This window comes from Carlito syrichta, unplaced genomic scaffold (genome assembly GCF_000164805.1).
Source record: "Carlito syrichta isolate Samal-C Ts95f unplaced genomic scaffold, Tarsius_syrichta-2.0.1 Scaffold287531, whole genome shotgun sequence".
In the NCBI taxonomy this organism is placed as follows: Eukaryota; Metazoa; Chordata; class Mammalia; order Primates; family Tarsiidae; genus Carlito; species Carlito syrichta.
In genome coordinates, this window is record NW_007231627.1 from 21,245 (window position 1) to 38,701 (window position 17,457).

General features: G+C 39.2%; 1 protein-coding gene across 1 annotated transcript in view; it reads left to right on the top strand.

The window, feature by feature from the left end:
- TARSL2 (threonyl-tRNA synthetase like 2) overlaps positions 1 to 17,457 on the top strand; it is a 60,261-nt gene that overhangs the window by 20,317 nt on the left and 22,487 nt on the right. The window contains exons 9-11 of the mRNA XM_008052823.1: positions 181 to 279; positions 13,104 to 13,270; positions 16,328 to 16,490. Coding sequence (XP_008051014.1) covers positions 181 to 279; positions 13,104 to 13,270; positions 16,328 to 16,490 — 429 coding nt within the window. The remainder of the gene's footprint in view (positions 1 to 180; positions 280 to 13,103; positions 13,271 to 16,327; positions 16,491 to 17,457) is intronic.

The window sequence follows — 17,457 nt, forward strand, 5'->3', positions numbered from 1 at the left end:
AATTGTCCTTTTACACATTATATTACATATATTTAGGTATAAGTATTGAGGGGCCTTGTAACATCAATTATTAGAAAGTGGAAATAACTAAGTATGATCTGTTTGATTCCTAGCATATCGTGTGTGCAGTATTAACCAACAGTAGATGACATTTAAAATGCAATTATTGTTTCAATCTAGGAACAAGAACTTTTCTTTTTCCATGATCTGAGTCCTGGAAGCTGTTTTTTTCTTCCCAGAGGAGCCTTCATTTATAATACACTTATGGATTTCATGCGAGTAAGTTAAGTTTTAAAATATTGTATTCTTATTCAACTCCATTTTACATTTTACTTTTCTCTCTCATAATAAAATGGTCAAGCATTTCCATTAATATTATATTGGTAACATTAATAAGAATTTTGAACCTAAAAATGAGAGATACTGGATTGTACCTTCTAATAAAAACATGAAACTGATTTCTGTTTTCCCTAGATGTATTCCTGGATTTCATAAAATGCACCTATAAGTTTTTAGAGCAGGTGGAACACAAAGATCAGCATTTGACCAAGTGTGGGACTCCCTGTGGAAGAGAACAAAGGAGTAGTGTCTACTCTGGCACAGATGCTAACCTGTGGGGCCCTGCTTCTCCAAATGTGGTCGATGGCCACAGGGGATCCTCTGTTGCCTGTAGCATGACTCTCGGTGATTGGCCAGCCCAAAGAAAGAGGGAAAAACCAATTGTGTAAAATACCTCCTTGAACAAGTTCATAGATTGGAAACTCTTTATTCTTTACATGATTAGGATTGTACAGATATTGTTCAGAGGTGACACACGTGGGCTACTAGGATTACATTTCCATTCTTGCCCTGTTGTGTCTTTCCTATAACTGATAGTTACCTACAATTTTCTTTACTTAGTTTTCTGTGTGCCTATCACTAATTTATCCTCTGAATTCCCTTAAAAACTACAAAACTCCTTGCAGCATGTTCTGCAGTGCTGCAATGTTCAGTAATTTTTTTTTTTCTTCAAATTTGGTCCTCTCATTCCAAAATTCACTTGCTGCTAAGATTCTTGCAGACTGATGCCTTGGGGCTTCTTTTCTTCATCATCCTGGCTACTCCATTCATGCTGAATCCCCTCTTTCCAGTGCCTGTCTTTCTTTTCCTTGCTTATCCATAACTCTAATTTGTGGATCATTTTCTTGAGTACCTATCTGAGAAACAGGTATATGGCTTGTGCTGTTATTCCCATTTGCTTCACCAGGCTTGTTCCTCTTCCTTCTCTTCTCACGCTCCCTCCCTAGAGACTGACCTCTATGACCTCTGTCATCTGGGCTATGTACCTTCTGGTAGAGATTGACCAATGCAAGGCAGTGGTAGGAGGGCAGAGGGTAGCAAGGTGAGACTTGAATCACTGAAGATTACCAGAGACTTAGGCAGGCAGGTGGAGATGGCCATCACAGCTGCTGTATGGATGTGCTCCTTTTGCTGGAAAATCAACACAGCCTCTGGCATCTTGAACTCTCAAGGTTGGGGCTGGAGTGGGTGGGGAATAAACAGAAAGCTTTTATGGTGGTCTTAAAGGGATATCTTATTTTTTATAGATGCAAGATAGATATGGCTGATGTTCAGGCCCAAGGCCTAACAGTGTGGGTTGCAAAACTGTAAAGGCATTTAAATACACAACCCCAGGGATCTGTTACTCTAAGGTAAGGGCACTGGCTGGAAAGGCATGGGTCCCTGAGGCTTGGAATGGGAATATTTGACAGACACAGATGATGCCGAGAACTCTGAATTCTTAGATACCCTTGTCTGAAAGAATTGGCCTTATTATCATGCATAACAACCTTTTAGGGACTTGAGCTGCTTTTTTCTTTGTTTTTAGTTATATGGTTGGTTTCTTTCCACATATAATAATATTTTATTATATACCAGGTATTGTACAGAAAATAACTGTAGTGACCCTGGATGATGTTATCTCCCACTAGAGCATTCACCTTATGCTAGCATTGAAGACTGATCACTCAGTTCAGTCAGGGATTGTGCCAGCTTAGGGCAGGCTTCCATTTGAATAAGATTCAGTCAACTTTTGACTAATTTCTGTTTCTAGAGTATTGCCATCTTAGGTTTTCAGTTGACAGGCTAGTCGGTCTGTGTTTCTTCAGCTACAAAGAACTGAAGAAAAGTCAATTCTGCCCTTTCAATGTGCTCTATTACTGAGTTACAAATTATTCCAAGACTCATCCAATTACCACATTGGCCCAAAATCCAGGAATAGGTCCTCAGAACCAGGTCCCCATATATCCAAGTGTCCCTAGGTGCAATTCCTTAGGTACGATCATCAAGAACATTTCTTCTCATCTTAAGACCTGTGGACTAAAGAGACAAGTTATCTGTCACCACCTTACCTTCCCATCCCCCACATTTTAAAATGATGACAGAGAGCCGGGCTCCGTGGCTCAGTCTGTAATCCCGTGCCTTGGGAGGCTGAGGTGAGTGGATTGCCTGAACCCGCGGGTTCAAGACCCACCTGGGCAATTTGGTGAGACCTCATCTCTACAATAAATCAAAAAATTAGCCGGGCGTGGTAGCGCGTGCCTGTAGTTCCAGCTACTTGGAAGGCTGAGGCGGAAGGATTGCTGGAGCCCGGCAGGTCAAGGCTGCGGTGGCCAGGAGCGGCCACTGCACTCCAGTCTGGGCAACAGGGTGAGACTCCAACTCAAAAAAAAATAAAATAAAAAAAAATAATAAAATGATAACAGAGGAAAAGGACGCAGTAGATAGTCCTACTTCAAAAGGGGCGGGGAGAGTAGGAGGCACATAGTAGATACCATCTGTAGAAATTCTTATATCTACCAGTTGTCACTGCTTCAGGATCAAAAAGTGCACTTTGAGTGAGACTCAGTTTTGATCCGCCAGGCTGTGATTCTGCCCTCTGAGCCATCCCTTCTTTTCCATAAGAATCGTGTACCTCTGAATACCTTTCTCAGTGTTCTCAACACGATTTCTTCCTGTAGAAGGCTGGGAGTCTAAAAGACCTCATTTCCTTTTGTGTTGTTTTTCAATCTAAGCTAGTGCAATTCCTTTAAAAATGTTGTGAGATCTTTTGTATAAATTTATGATCAGCACTGTTAGATAAAAGCCACATCTACATCTCTTTCTGAGACAGCTCCTTCTCTACCTAGGGCTACCTGTGAGGCTGTTGTGAGATAATACACTTAAGAATCTTAAAAGTGTTAGTGTTTAACTGAGAGGATCTACTAAGCAAACTCTTAAGACTTTTACAAGCCTTACTAGGTGCACAGTAGGTTATTCTGAGGTCTTTGCAAAGCGTCTTGCAGCCACACCCTTAAGAATTTTACCTAGGCTGGGCTTGGTGGCTCAACCTGTAATTCCAGCACTTTTTCAGGCTGAGGAGAGTGGATTGCCTGAGCCCATGAGTTCGAGCAGATTAGCCAGGCATGGTAGCATGTGCCTGTAGTTCCGGCTACTTGGAAGGCTGAGACAGAAGGATCATCAGAACCCAGCCATTCGACGCTGGGGTGGTCGTGAGAGTACCACTGCACTCCAGTCTGGGTGATACAGTGAAACTCTAACTCAAAAATATATATATATACACACATATCTTTACCCTAAGGTCATGCTTTATTTGTTGTAGTCTGAATTTTATCTGTCTTGAAGTCATTTTTATATGTTCAATACTTTTTATTTAAAACATTTTGATACATAGCATGAGGAACCATAATACGATTATACTTTTAGTGTGTTGATCATTTTCTGAAGTCATTCTTATCTTGTGTGTCTTTTGCTGGGAGAGTCTAAGGATGAGAAAGTTTTATTTTCAAACTCAACAGGTTCTAGTGATCTTATATTTCCTTAAAATTGGCTCAGAAACTTAATTAGTCTCATCTGTTTTGTTGACAAAAAGATTCCAAACTCTGTAAAATATTTTAAGATAGTTTATTCTTGAGCCAAACTTGAGAACTTAAGCCCAGAAAATCCTTCCTCAGGAGGTTCTGAGAAAGTGTGTCCAGTGTGGCCAAATGACAGTGTGGTTATTTGCAGTTTTAGGGTAGCAAAAGTTACAAAAAATGTAAATCAATACATGTGAGATTTCCCTTGGTTTGGCCCAGGAAGGAGGGACATTTCAAGCGGGGGCTTGCAGGTCATAGGTATGTTACAGTCCGAGTAATACTCCACTGCTGTCCATCAGTACCATTCAATCAAGGGGCAGGAAACTGGTAGAAAGAGGTTTATTTCTGAAGTTGAATCCAGGGAGCAGAGCCAGGTTTTTGGCCTCTTGAAATGGTTCTGCTCACCCTTCAAGTTTTATAGTCTGCTTTTATAAGTTTGGGGTAGTTGATACCTATACATTGTCTATGTGACTAGCAGAGCACTGTATAGAACTTAAATCATAGCCACATTTTGTCAGTAATGACATTTATGGTCCACATTTCCTGACACCAGTTACCAGACGTATCTCATAACTTTTATCAGTAACATCAGGCAGAGGTGTTAATCAAGCTTGCTATAGAGTGAAGGGAATTAACAAGGCCTAAGACATTATACATTACTACCTGTTGTTATGTGCAAAAGTTATACAAGTCACAAATCTTATGATTATGTTGATACAAAAGTTATACAAATCACAAGACTTACCTTGGTACTATATTATTCAAACCTGTGACTACCAAGGAAATGGAGGAAGTGGGGGTTTACATCTCTCAGCTAATTGGGTACAGTCTGCAGGGGAAAGTTAAGGATACTTTGAAGTTACTTACTGGGAGTGCATAGGAGGTAAGGGGAAGCACACTTTTTGTTAGCTCCCAGGAATGTTGGGCAGATGCGGGCCTACTCAATCCCTCACGATGCTCTTCTCTAGAGGCTGTGGCAATAAGGGGTCTCTGTATCAGGTGGATTCAACAATTTTTTTTTCACTGGTGGTATGTAGTTCTCATCAGGAGATAAGGTGTTTTACTGAGACTAAGGGCAGAAAGACTCCAGGTTTGTTGATATGTTGATGAAGTCCTGTCTGTGACAGACTTCAGGGAGGATAGATAAATGTCTTACAAGGTTCCTGGAGTCTGGGATCCACAGAAGATGACTTTTCAGGGCCATAACCCTTCTAATGTTATGTTATGTCATGTCATGTCATGTCATGTTATATTGTTAGATTATGTTATGCCAGAGTCAGGTTGGAGAGCAGACTTTAGGATCTAGGGTAATAGGGTGATAAAAACTATTTTGGTGAGTCCTTGTCTGGCAGTGACTCCCCAAGCCTCTTCGTTAGGAATCTGGGTAAGAGAAAAGATGGGTTTAGTCCTCGTTTTGTATTTTATCTTCTCTCTTCTTGTGTTTTATCATCGACAGCCAGAAGTCAGTTGTCCCTTCCTACATTTTGCCTCAACATCTCCCCACCTAAATCCAGGTGTTCTTTGGGTGTCCTTTCTATTTTCCATGTTACCTCTGGAGACAGTGTTACTGTCTATTTCTGGCATCACATAATAATAAGGGATTCCTTTTCTTTGGGCTCCGGTGACATTTTCTTCATTTTTCTTGGAATCCTTGCAGACAGTCTCTTTGAGGCCTTTCTAGCCTTTGCCCACCACTTCGTCCCAAGGCCAAAGCTAAATGTTTCAGATTATTGTTATAGCAGTACCCATATCCAATGCCACATTCTGTTCTGGTTGTCTATTGCAGCATAACAAAGTGTCCTGGAACTTAATAGCTTGAAACTGCCATTTCATCATTATCTTTCGTGGTTCCAAGTGTTAACTCATCTGGGTGGTTCTTGCATTGCATTTATCATATGACTGCATTTAGGTGGAGGGTCATGACAGAGTTGTTGATTAAAGTGTAAATTATTCATTAAAATATACAAATCTGAAGTACACAGATTGATAAATTTTCACATGTGTATATCTAGATAACTGCCTTCCAGACTAAGACATAGAAGACTTTCAACCCCTGTATGCTCCTCTTGGGTCATTTCTCAGTCAATACTTCCCTCCCCTCTTCCCTCCTGAAATAATTCCTTTGTTGCTTTCTGTACCATAGATTAATTTTGCCTGGACTTAAACTTCATATAAATAGAGTCATACAGTATTTGCTGTGGTATTTCTGGCATTTTTGTAGTTGTTCAACTTAACACCTGAGATCCATCCAAGTTGTGATTGTTATGATTGTTTGTATCATTTTGAGGTATTCCATTGTGTGAATATAGCATGACCTGTTTATTCATTCTCCTGTAGGGCACATTTAGGTTGTTTTCAGTTTGAATCTCTTCTACATGAAGCTGCTATGAGCATTCTGGTAGATGTATTTTGCACATAAATGTTCACTTTTCTTGGGTATGTACCTAGAAGTGGGGTTGCATGGTCATAGGATAGTGTATAATTAACTCTTGAGAAAATGCTGGACATATTTTATGTGGTTGAACTATTTAATCTTCCTTTTAGAAATGCATGAGCATTCCAGTTGCTCTGCATCCTCATCTTGGTATTGCCAGTCTCTTTTTCTTGCTTTTTGGTTTTATTTTGTTTTCTTGATGAATAATGATATCGAGGACCATTTAATACACTTATTGGTCATTTGGGCAGCCTCTTTTATGAAATTACTTCTTGAGTATTTTGGCCATTTAAAAAATCAGGCTGTCTTTTTATTGATTTGTAGGAGCTCTTTCTATATTCTGAATACGAGTGATGTGTTTGTGAGTTTATTCTTTCATTCTTTGGCTTATTGATTCACTTTCTTAATGATGTCTCTTGACCCATAGGTCTTATGTTTACCAAAGTCCAATTTGTTACTTTTTCTTTTTTAGTTAGTGCTTTTCATGTCCACTTAAGAAGTCTTTGTCTACTTCAGAGTCATGAAACTGTTCTGTTCTAGAAGGTTGATTGTGTTTGCTTTCATACTTAAGACTATGATCTACCTTGAACTTATTTTTAGATTCTATGGAAGGTGGGGTGTCAAGGTTCATTTTTATTCACAGGGTTATCCAATAGCTCCCATACCATTTATTACAGCAGAATCTTCGTCCTAAACCAAATAATCATACATCTGATTTTGTCTTTTTGAGACAGGGTCTTGCTATCTGTACCCAGATTGGAGTGCAGTGGTGTGAGCATAGCTCACTGCAACCACAAACTCCTAGACTCAAGCAATCCTCCTGCCTCAGCCTCCTGAATAGCTAAGACTAGAGGTGTGCACCACAATGCCCAGCTAGTTTTTAAATTTTTTTGTAGAGACAGGGTCCCACTATGTAGGTCAGCCTTGTCTCAAAATCTTGGTCTCAAGTGATATTCCACCTCAGCTTCCCAAAACATTGAAATTACAGGCATGAGCATTGTGCCAGGCATCATGATTATTTTATGCTTATATTATATTACATATGAGTATTCTGGATATTTATTTTGTTCTTTGGTCCTTTTGTCTGTCCTTGCATCAATACCAGGCTGTCTTTTTTGACTACTATATTTTAAGTCTTTATATCAGTGGTTTAAATTTATTATTCTTCTTCAGGATTATTTAGGCTATTTTAGATTCTCTGTATTTCCAAATAAGTTTTACAGTAAGCTTGTTAATGTCTGTTTAAAAAAAAAAAAGCTCCTGGGATTTTCATTGGGACTGCATTTAGTGTAGAGATTATCTTGAAGATAATTAACACCAAAACAATATTGTTTTCCAATCTATGAACATGGAAATTTTTGTAGTTTCTATTTTAGAGGTTTTAATCATCTCTCATCAAATTTATCCTTAGATCTTTGTTTCTTTCATGTAAATAGCAGAAGAGCACATAAAAGGTGTTCAACATCATTGGTCATTAAGGAAATGAAAATTAAAGCCACAGTGAGGTACAATTACACATTCACTAGAATGTTCCCTTCTCATCTTAAAAAAAATAAAAAGATCAGGGACCTTGAATAACTATTGTAATACTGTAAGAAAAGAATCGGCAGTAGTGGTAATCTGCTGGGGGTGGGGCTGGGCACACCTCATCAACAAGGGTACCTGCATAATGAACATCTGTATACCTAACCCTGATTATACCCTACATATTTAAAAGAAAAAAAGAACAAAAAACTAAAAAGAGCAGGGATTGGCAAGAATGTGGAGCAGTTGAACTCTTATTGCTGGTGGGAATATAAAATGGTATAGATACTTTGCAGTATGGCAGTTTCTTATAAAGTTAAATATGCACTTAACATGTGACCCATCAATTCCACTTCTAGTTATTATCCCAAGAGAGAAAAAATTTGCCCATATCCACATAGAGACTTATATTTGGATATATTTACGGGAGTTTTATTTATAATAGCACCAACCTAAATTTCAACTTGTGAAAGGATAAGTGTAATGTGGTATATCCATACTATGGAATACTACCCAGCATCTAAAAGGAATGAAGTACTGAGACTCACAACAAGGATTAATTTCAAATGTATTATGCTGAGCCAAAGAAGGCAATCAGAGAATTCATATGGCATGATTCCACTATATGACATTTTAGAAATGGCAAGACTATAATGACAGAAGAATGATCAAGAGTCCAAGGGTTGGGAAAGGATCCTCCATAGTTTCAGAAGGGGACTCCTTGGAGTGTAGAAATGTTCTATGTCATGTGATAGAAGTTGCATGACTGTATATATCTGTCAAAAGTTATTGAATTGTACACTTAAAATTGGTAAATTTGGGGCAGGCGTGGTGGCTCACACCTGTAATCCCAGTGCTTTGGGAGACTGAGGCAGGAGGATCACTTGAACCCCGGAGTTTGGGGCCAACCTAGGCAACACGGCAAGACCTTGTCTCTACAAAAAATAAAAAAAAATTAGCTAGATGTAGTGGCATGCATCTGTAGTCCCACCTACTCAGGAGGCTGAGGCAGGAAGATCACTTAAGTCAGGAGGTTGAGGCTGTGGCAAGCCATGATCATGCTACTGCATTCCAGCCTGGGTGATAGAGTAAGACCCCAACTTAAAAAAAAGTTGGTGAATTTTATTTTACATAAATTATACCTCAATAAAACCATTTTGTGGTAAAATATGCATAAAATGGACCATTTTAAATGTACAATTCATTCTCACTAAGTACTTTTCATATTTTTGTGCAACCATTACCATCCATCTCCACAACTTTTTTCATCTTTCAAAACTGAAACTCCAGGACTTCATCATCATTTCAAGCTTAATCTCTGCACCCATGAAACAAGAATTCCCCGTTTTCACCTTTGCAGCCTTTCATAACCACCATTCTACTTTCTGTCTCTGTGAATTTGAGTACTTTTAAAAGAGAAAGGAAGAGATGTGTTATGAAGACTTGGCCTATGTGATTATGGAGGTGAGAAAAACCATGACCTGTCACCTGCAAACCTGAGGCCCAGGAAATCTGGTGGTGGAATTTTAGTCTGAGTCCAAAGGCCTGAGAACCAGGGGAACTGATGATGTGAATCGAAGTCCGAGGGCAGGATAAGACTGATGTCCCAGTTCAAACAGGCTGCAGGAAGCATGGAGAGCAAGTGTCTCCCTCCTCCACCTTTTTGTTCTATTTGGTCCCTCAACAGATTAGATGATGCCTATCACAATGGGAAGGGTGATCTACTTTCTGAGTCCACCAATTTGCTGATCTCACCCAGAAACACTCTCACAGACTTGGTCAGAAATGATGTGTCTGGGCACCCCTTGGCAAAGTCAAGTTGGCAAATAAAATTGACCATGACAGGCTATTTTCAAAAAGATAAGAAAGAATAAATGTTGGCAAGGGTACAGAGAAAAGGGAGCCCTAGCATACTGTTGGTGGGAACATAGATTGGTACAGCCATTATGAAAAACAGTATGGAGGTTCCTAGAGAAAAGAATACTAGAACTGACATATGACCCAGCAATCCCTTTTCTGAGTATACTTCCAAAGGAGATGAAGTCACTACCTTGTGAAGATGTCTGCACTTCCATGTTCAGAATAGTCAAGATATTGAAACAACCACAGTGTCCACTGATGGATGAGTGAGTAAAGAAAGTGTGATGTAGCCGGGCTCGGTGGCTCAGTCTGTAATCCCAGCACTTTGGGAGGCTGAGGTGAGTGGATTGTCTGAGCCCGCGGGTTCGAGACCCGCCTGGGCAACTTGCTGAAACCTCATCTCTACAATAAATAAAAAATTAGCCAGGCGTGGTAATGCGCGCCTGTAATTCTGGCTACTCGGAAGGCTGAGATGGAAGGATCACCGGAGCCCAGCACGTTGAGGCTGCAGTGGCCAGGAGCGGCCACTGCACTCCAGTCTGGGCAACAGAGTGAAACTCCAACTCAAAAAAAAAAAAAAAAAAAAGAAAGTGTGGTGTGTGTGTGTGTGTGTGTGCGCGCGCGCGCGCACGTGCGTTTATGATACATATATGCACATATATACATATTCTTTGCTTTATTTTAATGGGGTTTTTGGAAGGAGTTGTTGATGTGGAATTGTTTTATTTTTTACAATTGTTTAAGTTACTTAAACAATTTCTTTACAACATTGACACTTACAAGCTGTTTTGGTGTTTTCAATTGGCCAGATCTCTAAGCACAGATAGAGATTCAGTACCTTCAGTAATCTTAAACTATCACTTCAGGAATGAAATGATTTTTTAGTAGTCAGAATAAGTTATTTGTATTTCTTCAGGAGACCAGACCATGCTGTAAACTGCTCGTTGAGAGTTTACTCTTTCCCAGCACTTGATTTTCTTTACTCTTCAGAGAAAAAAATTGATGGTTTGGCATCAAATACACGTTTTCCCCCAACTTTACTTTTGGAAGACTCAAGCTTATAGAAAAGTTGTAGTCCAGTGAACATCCGTGTTTCCTTCACCTAGATTTGTCATCAGTTGGTAACAAAACCATATATATTACATTATAGAGAGATAAGGTAGCATACATATCCTATATATTTTGTATATAAATATAGTAGTTACTAACACTTCATCTATAGGGAATTGTCATAGTCAGTTTAGGCTGCTATAAGTAAGTACTGTGGACTGGTGGCTCACAAACAACATTTTATTTCTCATGAGTCTAGAAGCTGGAAGTCTCAGATCAGGGTCCTAGCTTGGTTAGGTTCTGGTAAGGGCCTTTTTCAGATTGTAGACTGCTGACTCCTTGTTGTAACCTCATATACCAGAAAGAGACCCATGGAGCTCTCTGGGATTCATTTTAGGAGGACACTAATCCTGTTCATGAGTATTCCACCCTTATGACCTAACCACCTGCCAAAGACCCCACCTACTACTGTCACTTTGGGTTTAAGACAGCATATGAATTGGGGTGGGGGGTACAGAAGCAGTCCATTGCAAGGGTAATTTAAAATAATTCCTAAACACCTTGACAAAACATAAATTTCTAATGTGATTATATTCAGGATGGATTATTAAAAGCAAACACAACTCTTGATTTTTGAGACCTTGTTTAATCTTAATATATAAAACCATCTGACATAGCTATCAAATAATGACTGCCATTCCTAATGACATATTCCCTCACTGAAGTTTTCTAAGTTAGTAAAAACAAAGGGTGGGCAAAGCAGCTTACTGAATGACTGAGACCCAAACTATCCACTAATGGAGTGAAAAGATGCCCTGCTGAAGAGGACAGTAATGTCCCTTTCAGTGATATTAGACTATTGTTGGTAATTTTTAAATGTTCTATTTTTTTTTAACTGTAAGGAATGTGTTTGTTGTTGTTGTTGTTGTTTTGAGTTGGAGTCTCACTCTGTCGCCCAGGCTAGAGTGTAATGGCACACTCACAGCCATCCCAGCGTCAACCTTCTGGACTCTGGCAATTCTTCCACCTCAGCCTTCCAAGTAGCCAGAACTACAGGCACATGCTGCCATGCCTGGCTAATTTTTGATGTATCGTAGAGATGAAATCTCATCAAGGAGCCTGGGCTGATCTCAAACCTGCGGGCTCAGGCAGCGCACTTGCCTTGGCCTCCCAAGTGCTGGGATTACAGGCTGAGTCACCGAGCCCAGCTGAGAAATGTTTTTTAAAAAACTTGCTTAAAGTATGGTGATCTAGATTGATGCCCGATACTTATTAAGTGATTTGCAAATGTTGAGAATCTAAGGATTCTCAGGATTCTAAGTTTTTCAGTTTTTTGTGTTAATTCACATGTCATACAAAGGATCACTGTCAAACACTATCAAACAATGTGACCTAATTTACATTTATAGAATAGCAGTAGAATGTACAGTTTTTGAAAATGCCCATAGACTGTCAGACTACCTTGAATACACCCAATCTTGTCTGATCTTGGAAAATGCACATAGAATATTTACCAAGAATACGTTATTTAAAAGTGCACAAGAATATTTACCCAACAAAGATCACCAAACTGGTATCAAAGAAAAAAAGAAGTTTAAATAATATTTAAACTTTGCTTAAAAAAACTCTTGGCCGGGCTTGGTGGCTCAGCCTGTAATCCCGGCACTTTGGGAAGCCAAGACAAGTGGATTACCTGAACCCACGGGTTCAAGACCAGCCCAGGCAACTTGGCGAGACCTCGTCTCTACAATTAAAAAAAAAAATAGCTGGACGTGGTAGCATGCGCCTGTAGTTCCAGCTACTTGGAAGACTGAGGCAGAAGGATCGCTGCACTCCAGCCGGGCAATGGAGTGAGACTCCAACTCAAAAAGATAAACTACTTAAATTGTTACAAATTCTCAACTGTATTTCTATTTAAAACTAAATAGATCAAAACTGTAACATGCAGCATGGCATTCAGGCTTATTAAATTATAAAAGTATTCTACTTCTTAATTAGTAGAAAAAAACCCTGCTGTTTATTTAGAATGTAGAAGGACTTTGGAGTTTATATTTATACCACGTTTCTGTGTATATTGTATTTCAATTACTAATTGTCAAGTAATTGAAACATTACATGCTATATACTATTGTACACTGTAAAATAAAGATACTTGTTACAAATATACTAAGCATATATAAATCTTAAACTTTTATGATCCAGAAGCCACCACACCAAAAGCTGAGGGTACGTTAATTGTGAATTAATATAAGACATGATCCCAAGTTTAAAGATATTTGCTTTGTTGGAGTTTTAATCTTTCCTCACAGATATTAACATTAAATGCATGTATCTTAAAGGAGGAATATCACAAACGTGACTTCACAGAAGTGCTGTCTCCCAATGTATACAACAGTAAACTCTGGGAAGCCTCAGGCCACTGGCAGCATTACAACGAGAATATGTTTACCTTTGAGATTGAAAAGGACACTTTTGCCCTCAAACCTATGAATTGTCCAGGGCACTGGTGAGTAGGAAAAGTGAAGCAAATCTTTCCCTAAGAACACAGAGCATGTTTCACATGATGACTAGCTTCTAATTATTATTTTTTAAATGAATTATTTTGTGTTTTGGAATTAAATGATCATTTTAATTCCAAGTGTGGTGATTATTAATTATCTTTACCAAGTTGTTTCATTCTGAAGAATAGATTTACTTTTGAAAATATGAGCGAAGGCCGGGCATGGTGACTCGTACCTATAATCCCAGCACTTTGAGGGGCCAAGGTGAGAGGATTGCCTGAGCCTGTGGGTTTGAGACCAGCCTGGGCAACTTGGTGAGACCTCATCTCTAAAGAAAAAAAAAGGAAAAATTTTAAAATGGGGGTACGGTGGCTCATGCTTATAATCCCAACACTTTGGGATGATGAGGTGGGAAGATTACTTGAGCCTAGGAGTTCAAGATCAGCCTAGGCAACATAGTGAGACCTTATCTCTATCAAAAAAAAAAGTTAAATGGGCATGATGGCATGTGCCTATAGACCCAGCTACTCAGGATGCTGAGGCAGGATGATTGCTTGAGCCCAGGAATTTGAGGTTTTAGTGAGCCATGAGTGTGTCACTGCACTCTGTGTGGCTGACAGAGTAAGAACCTGACTCAAAAAATATATATATATATGTTTAGTCTTTGGCAGGGATGGAATGTTAGCTGGAAACCATTTAGATTTTTTGCTTCTTAGAGGATAATATTATGTATCAAGTTTATAGGTTGTTTTCATATTTGTCTTCCTACTAGTAATGCACTTCAGATATTCATGTTTGCAGGACATTTAGTTCTTACATACTGTTTGGATGAATAACAAGACAAGTGAGGTCATAATCAATAGGTTATTAGATTTCACTAATTCTAAGATACCTTTGTTCCCTCACATTTCAACATTTCTGAAATTGGGATGAATCTTATATTTGGTGACATCTTAGTGATATGTCATGATTTAATAAGTTATTTTCTTTCTCAGTGGTACATAAAGGTACATTTTATAATTAGTGTTGTCTTAGATTCTATGAAAGATTGTAATTGTCATAAAGTTGTTATGCAAGTAAGACTAGCACATTTTACAACCAGAAGTGAATAGACACAGTTCTCCACAATTACAGATTTTTGTTTTCAACATACATAGTTTCAAGTAAATTTACCTTAGAAGGTAAATTGTTAAAACAAATCTCTGAACATTGAAAAAGTTATTTCTTCTTTCTGTTTTTTGTTTTGTTTATTTTGTTTTGTTGAGGTGAAGTCTCACTCTGCCACCCAGGCTGGAATGCAGTAGCACAATCATGACTCACCGCAGCCTTGACATCCTGGGCTCAGGTGATCTTTCTGCCTCATCCTCCCAAGTAACTGGGGCTACAGGTAAATGCCACTATGCCTGGCTACTTTTTAAATTTTTGTAGAGATGTTGTCTCACTATGTTGCCTAGGCTGGTCTTGAACTCCTGGGCTCAAGCAATCTTCAGCTTTCCTAAGTGCTGAGATTATAGGCATGATTCACCATGCCCAGTCTTTCTGCCCTTTTAGGTGAAGACTAAAAGAGGTGGGTGCAGTGGCTAAAGCCTGTAATCCTAGCATTTTGGGAGGCCGAAGTAAGAGGATAGCCTGAGCACGCGGATTCGAGACCAGCCTGGGCAACACGGTGAGACCTCATCTCTACAATAAATTAAAAAACTAACCGGGCATGGTAGTGTGCACCTGTAGTTCTGGCTACTTGAAAAACGGAGGCAGAAGGATTGCTGGAGCCCAGCAGGTCAATGCTGGGGTGGCTGTGAGCGTGCCACTACACTCCAGCCTGGGTGACGGAGTGAGACTTCAACTCAAAAACAACAATAATAATAACAAAGATGTCAACTTTATGACGATAGCATGCACAAAATGTATGTAACTCTAGTTTTATAAAAACTGGTTTGTAAACATGCGGTAATCTCTTTTTCTTTTTTTTTCTTTTTTTTTTTTTTTGAGTTGGAGTCTCACTCTGTCACCCAGACTGGAGTGCAGTGGCTGCTCCCGGCCACCGCAGCCTCGACCTGCTGGGCTCCGGCGATCCTTGCGCCTCAGCCTTCCAAGTAGCTGGAACTACAGGTGCGCGCTACCACGCCCAGCTAATTTTTGATTTACTGTGGAGATGAGGTCTTGCCAAGTTGCCCAGGCGGGTCTCAAACCCGCGGGCTTAGGCAATCCACTCACCTCAGCCTCCCAAAGCGCGGGATTACAGGCTGCGCCACCGAGCCCAGCTTGTAACCTCTTTTTCTAAACAGAATGTAGAGGCTAAGCTAGTGCTTTGCATTCTCAAAAACACTTGTGTTAACAGTTTTAACTCATTTTCTCACTAGACATCATTTAAAGCTGTAGCCAGGGATTTTGACTATAATGATAAGTAAGGCTAAATGAAAGTAGAGAATGTCATTTTGTCTTTTCATGCTTCAGAAGGAAGCAGGACCACAGTGGCATAGGGGGCATAGGATGTAGTAGTCAGGAGTGCTTTCTGCAGAAGATACATCTTTTATTCAACAGGGAACATTGGTTGAACACTTCCTGTGCTTGATGCTGGAAATGCATCAAGATTAGACATACTCCATTCCCTCAGGGAGCTCAGGAGCAGAGTGGGCAAGAACAGATATGTACACAATCGGTCATGAAACAGGAAGACCAGTGCTGCAGTGGGGGTGTGTTCGATTTATTCTTGGAGCCTGAGGAGAGAGTGACTAGCCCTATCTGGGGAGATGTTCAGTAGGGGTTCACTTAAGAAGTAGCCTTTGAAATGAATTATAAACAGTGAGTCCTAACTGGGTAAATGAGGACAAGGAACAGCATTTCTGGGAAGAGAGTAGACAGTGTTCTTTCTCAAAGCGCTGCAGTGATGTAAACGCAATGTACTATAATTCATAGAAGGAAAATTTTTTAACCTGGTGATTTCAGAACAAGAATAAGGAGTTTACAGATTCTGAGGCTTAATTGTAATTTCTTAATATTTAGATAATTATTTAATTTTTTCTGTGCTATATAAAAGCTGTGTGTATTTGCACGTTTTCTAGTCTGATGTTTGCCCATCGTCCACGGTCTTGGAGAGAAATGCCTATTAGATTTGCTGATTTTGGAGTTCTACATAGAAATGAACTGTCGGGGACTTTAAGCGGCTTGACCAGAGTCAGACGTTTTCAACAGGATGATGCTCACATCTTTTGCACAGTAGAGCAGGTAAACAGTAATACAGATTAAAGCCTGGTTGTCATAGATTCAGGGTGTTACCCTGAACGTATCTCGGAGTCTTTCAGAGTCACCATAAAATAAGATGTTGGTTCTTGTCTCTGAGGTCTCATTCGGCTTTAACACATTATGAGTCCCTAAATTGGGTCAAGAGATCAATAATATTTTGACATGAAATCAATTTTTTTCCTCTGGCTTCCTCCAGTTATTTTATTAGCCTAATTAAGTGGAATATCATTTATTAAATAATAATTTACTTATTAAATAATTATTAAATGTTTTATTAAATGTCTTTAATTTTTTAAAATATTTTAATAATTTGTTTATTAATTATATTAATCTTATATCATATATATTATGTCGATTATATTATTAATTTATTCAAATAATTGGTTTATTTTGATGAATATTAAATATTATTAAATAATATTAAATGTGTAAAATTATTAAGTAATTCACTAAATTCCATTAAGTGAGATATTTTAAGAGATCTTTTGGAATTTTGGATGTTTTGGCCTTCAATATTGCCTAGAACTTAAAATTTACATTTTCAGGTTTTTGAGTAATTCAAATTAAAGTTTATATATAAAGGGTCATTATCAAACAATTTGACCTAATAGACATTTCTAGAACAACTGCAGGATATACATTCTTTGAAAGTGCACATAGAATATTTACCAAGGTTGGGTGCAGTGGCTCAAACCTGTAATCCCAGCACTTTGGGAGACTGAGGCAAAAAGATTGCCTGAGTCCAGGGGTTTGAGACCACCTGGGCAACTTGGTGAGACCTTGTCTCTACAGTAAATAAAAAATTAGCTGGGCATGGTGGCATGTGCTTGTAGTTCCAGCTACTTGGAAGGCTTGGATAGAAGGATCACCTGATCCCAGCAGGTTGAAGCCGGGGTGGCCGTGAGCATGCCACTGCACTCCAGCCTGGGTGACAGAGTGAGACTTTGAC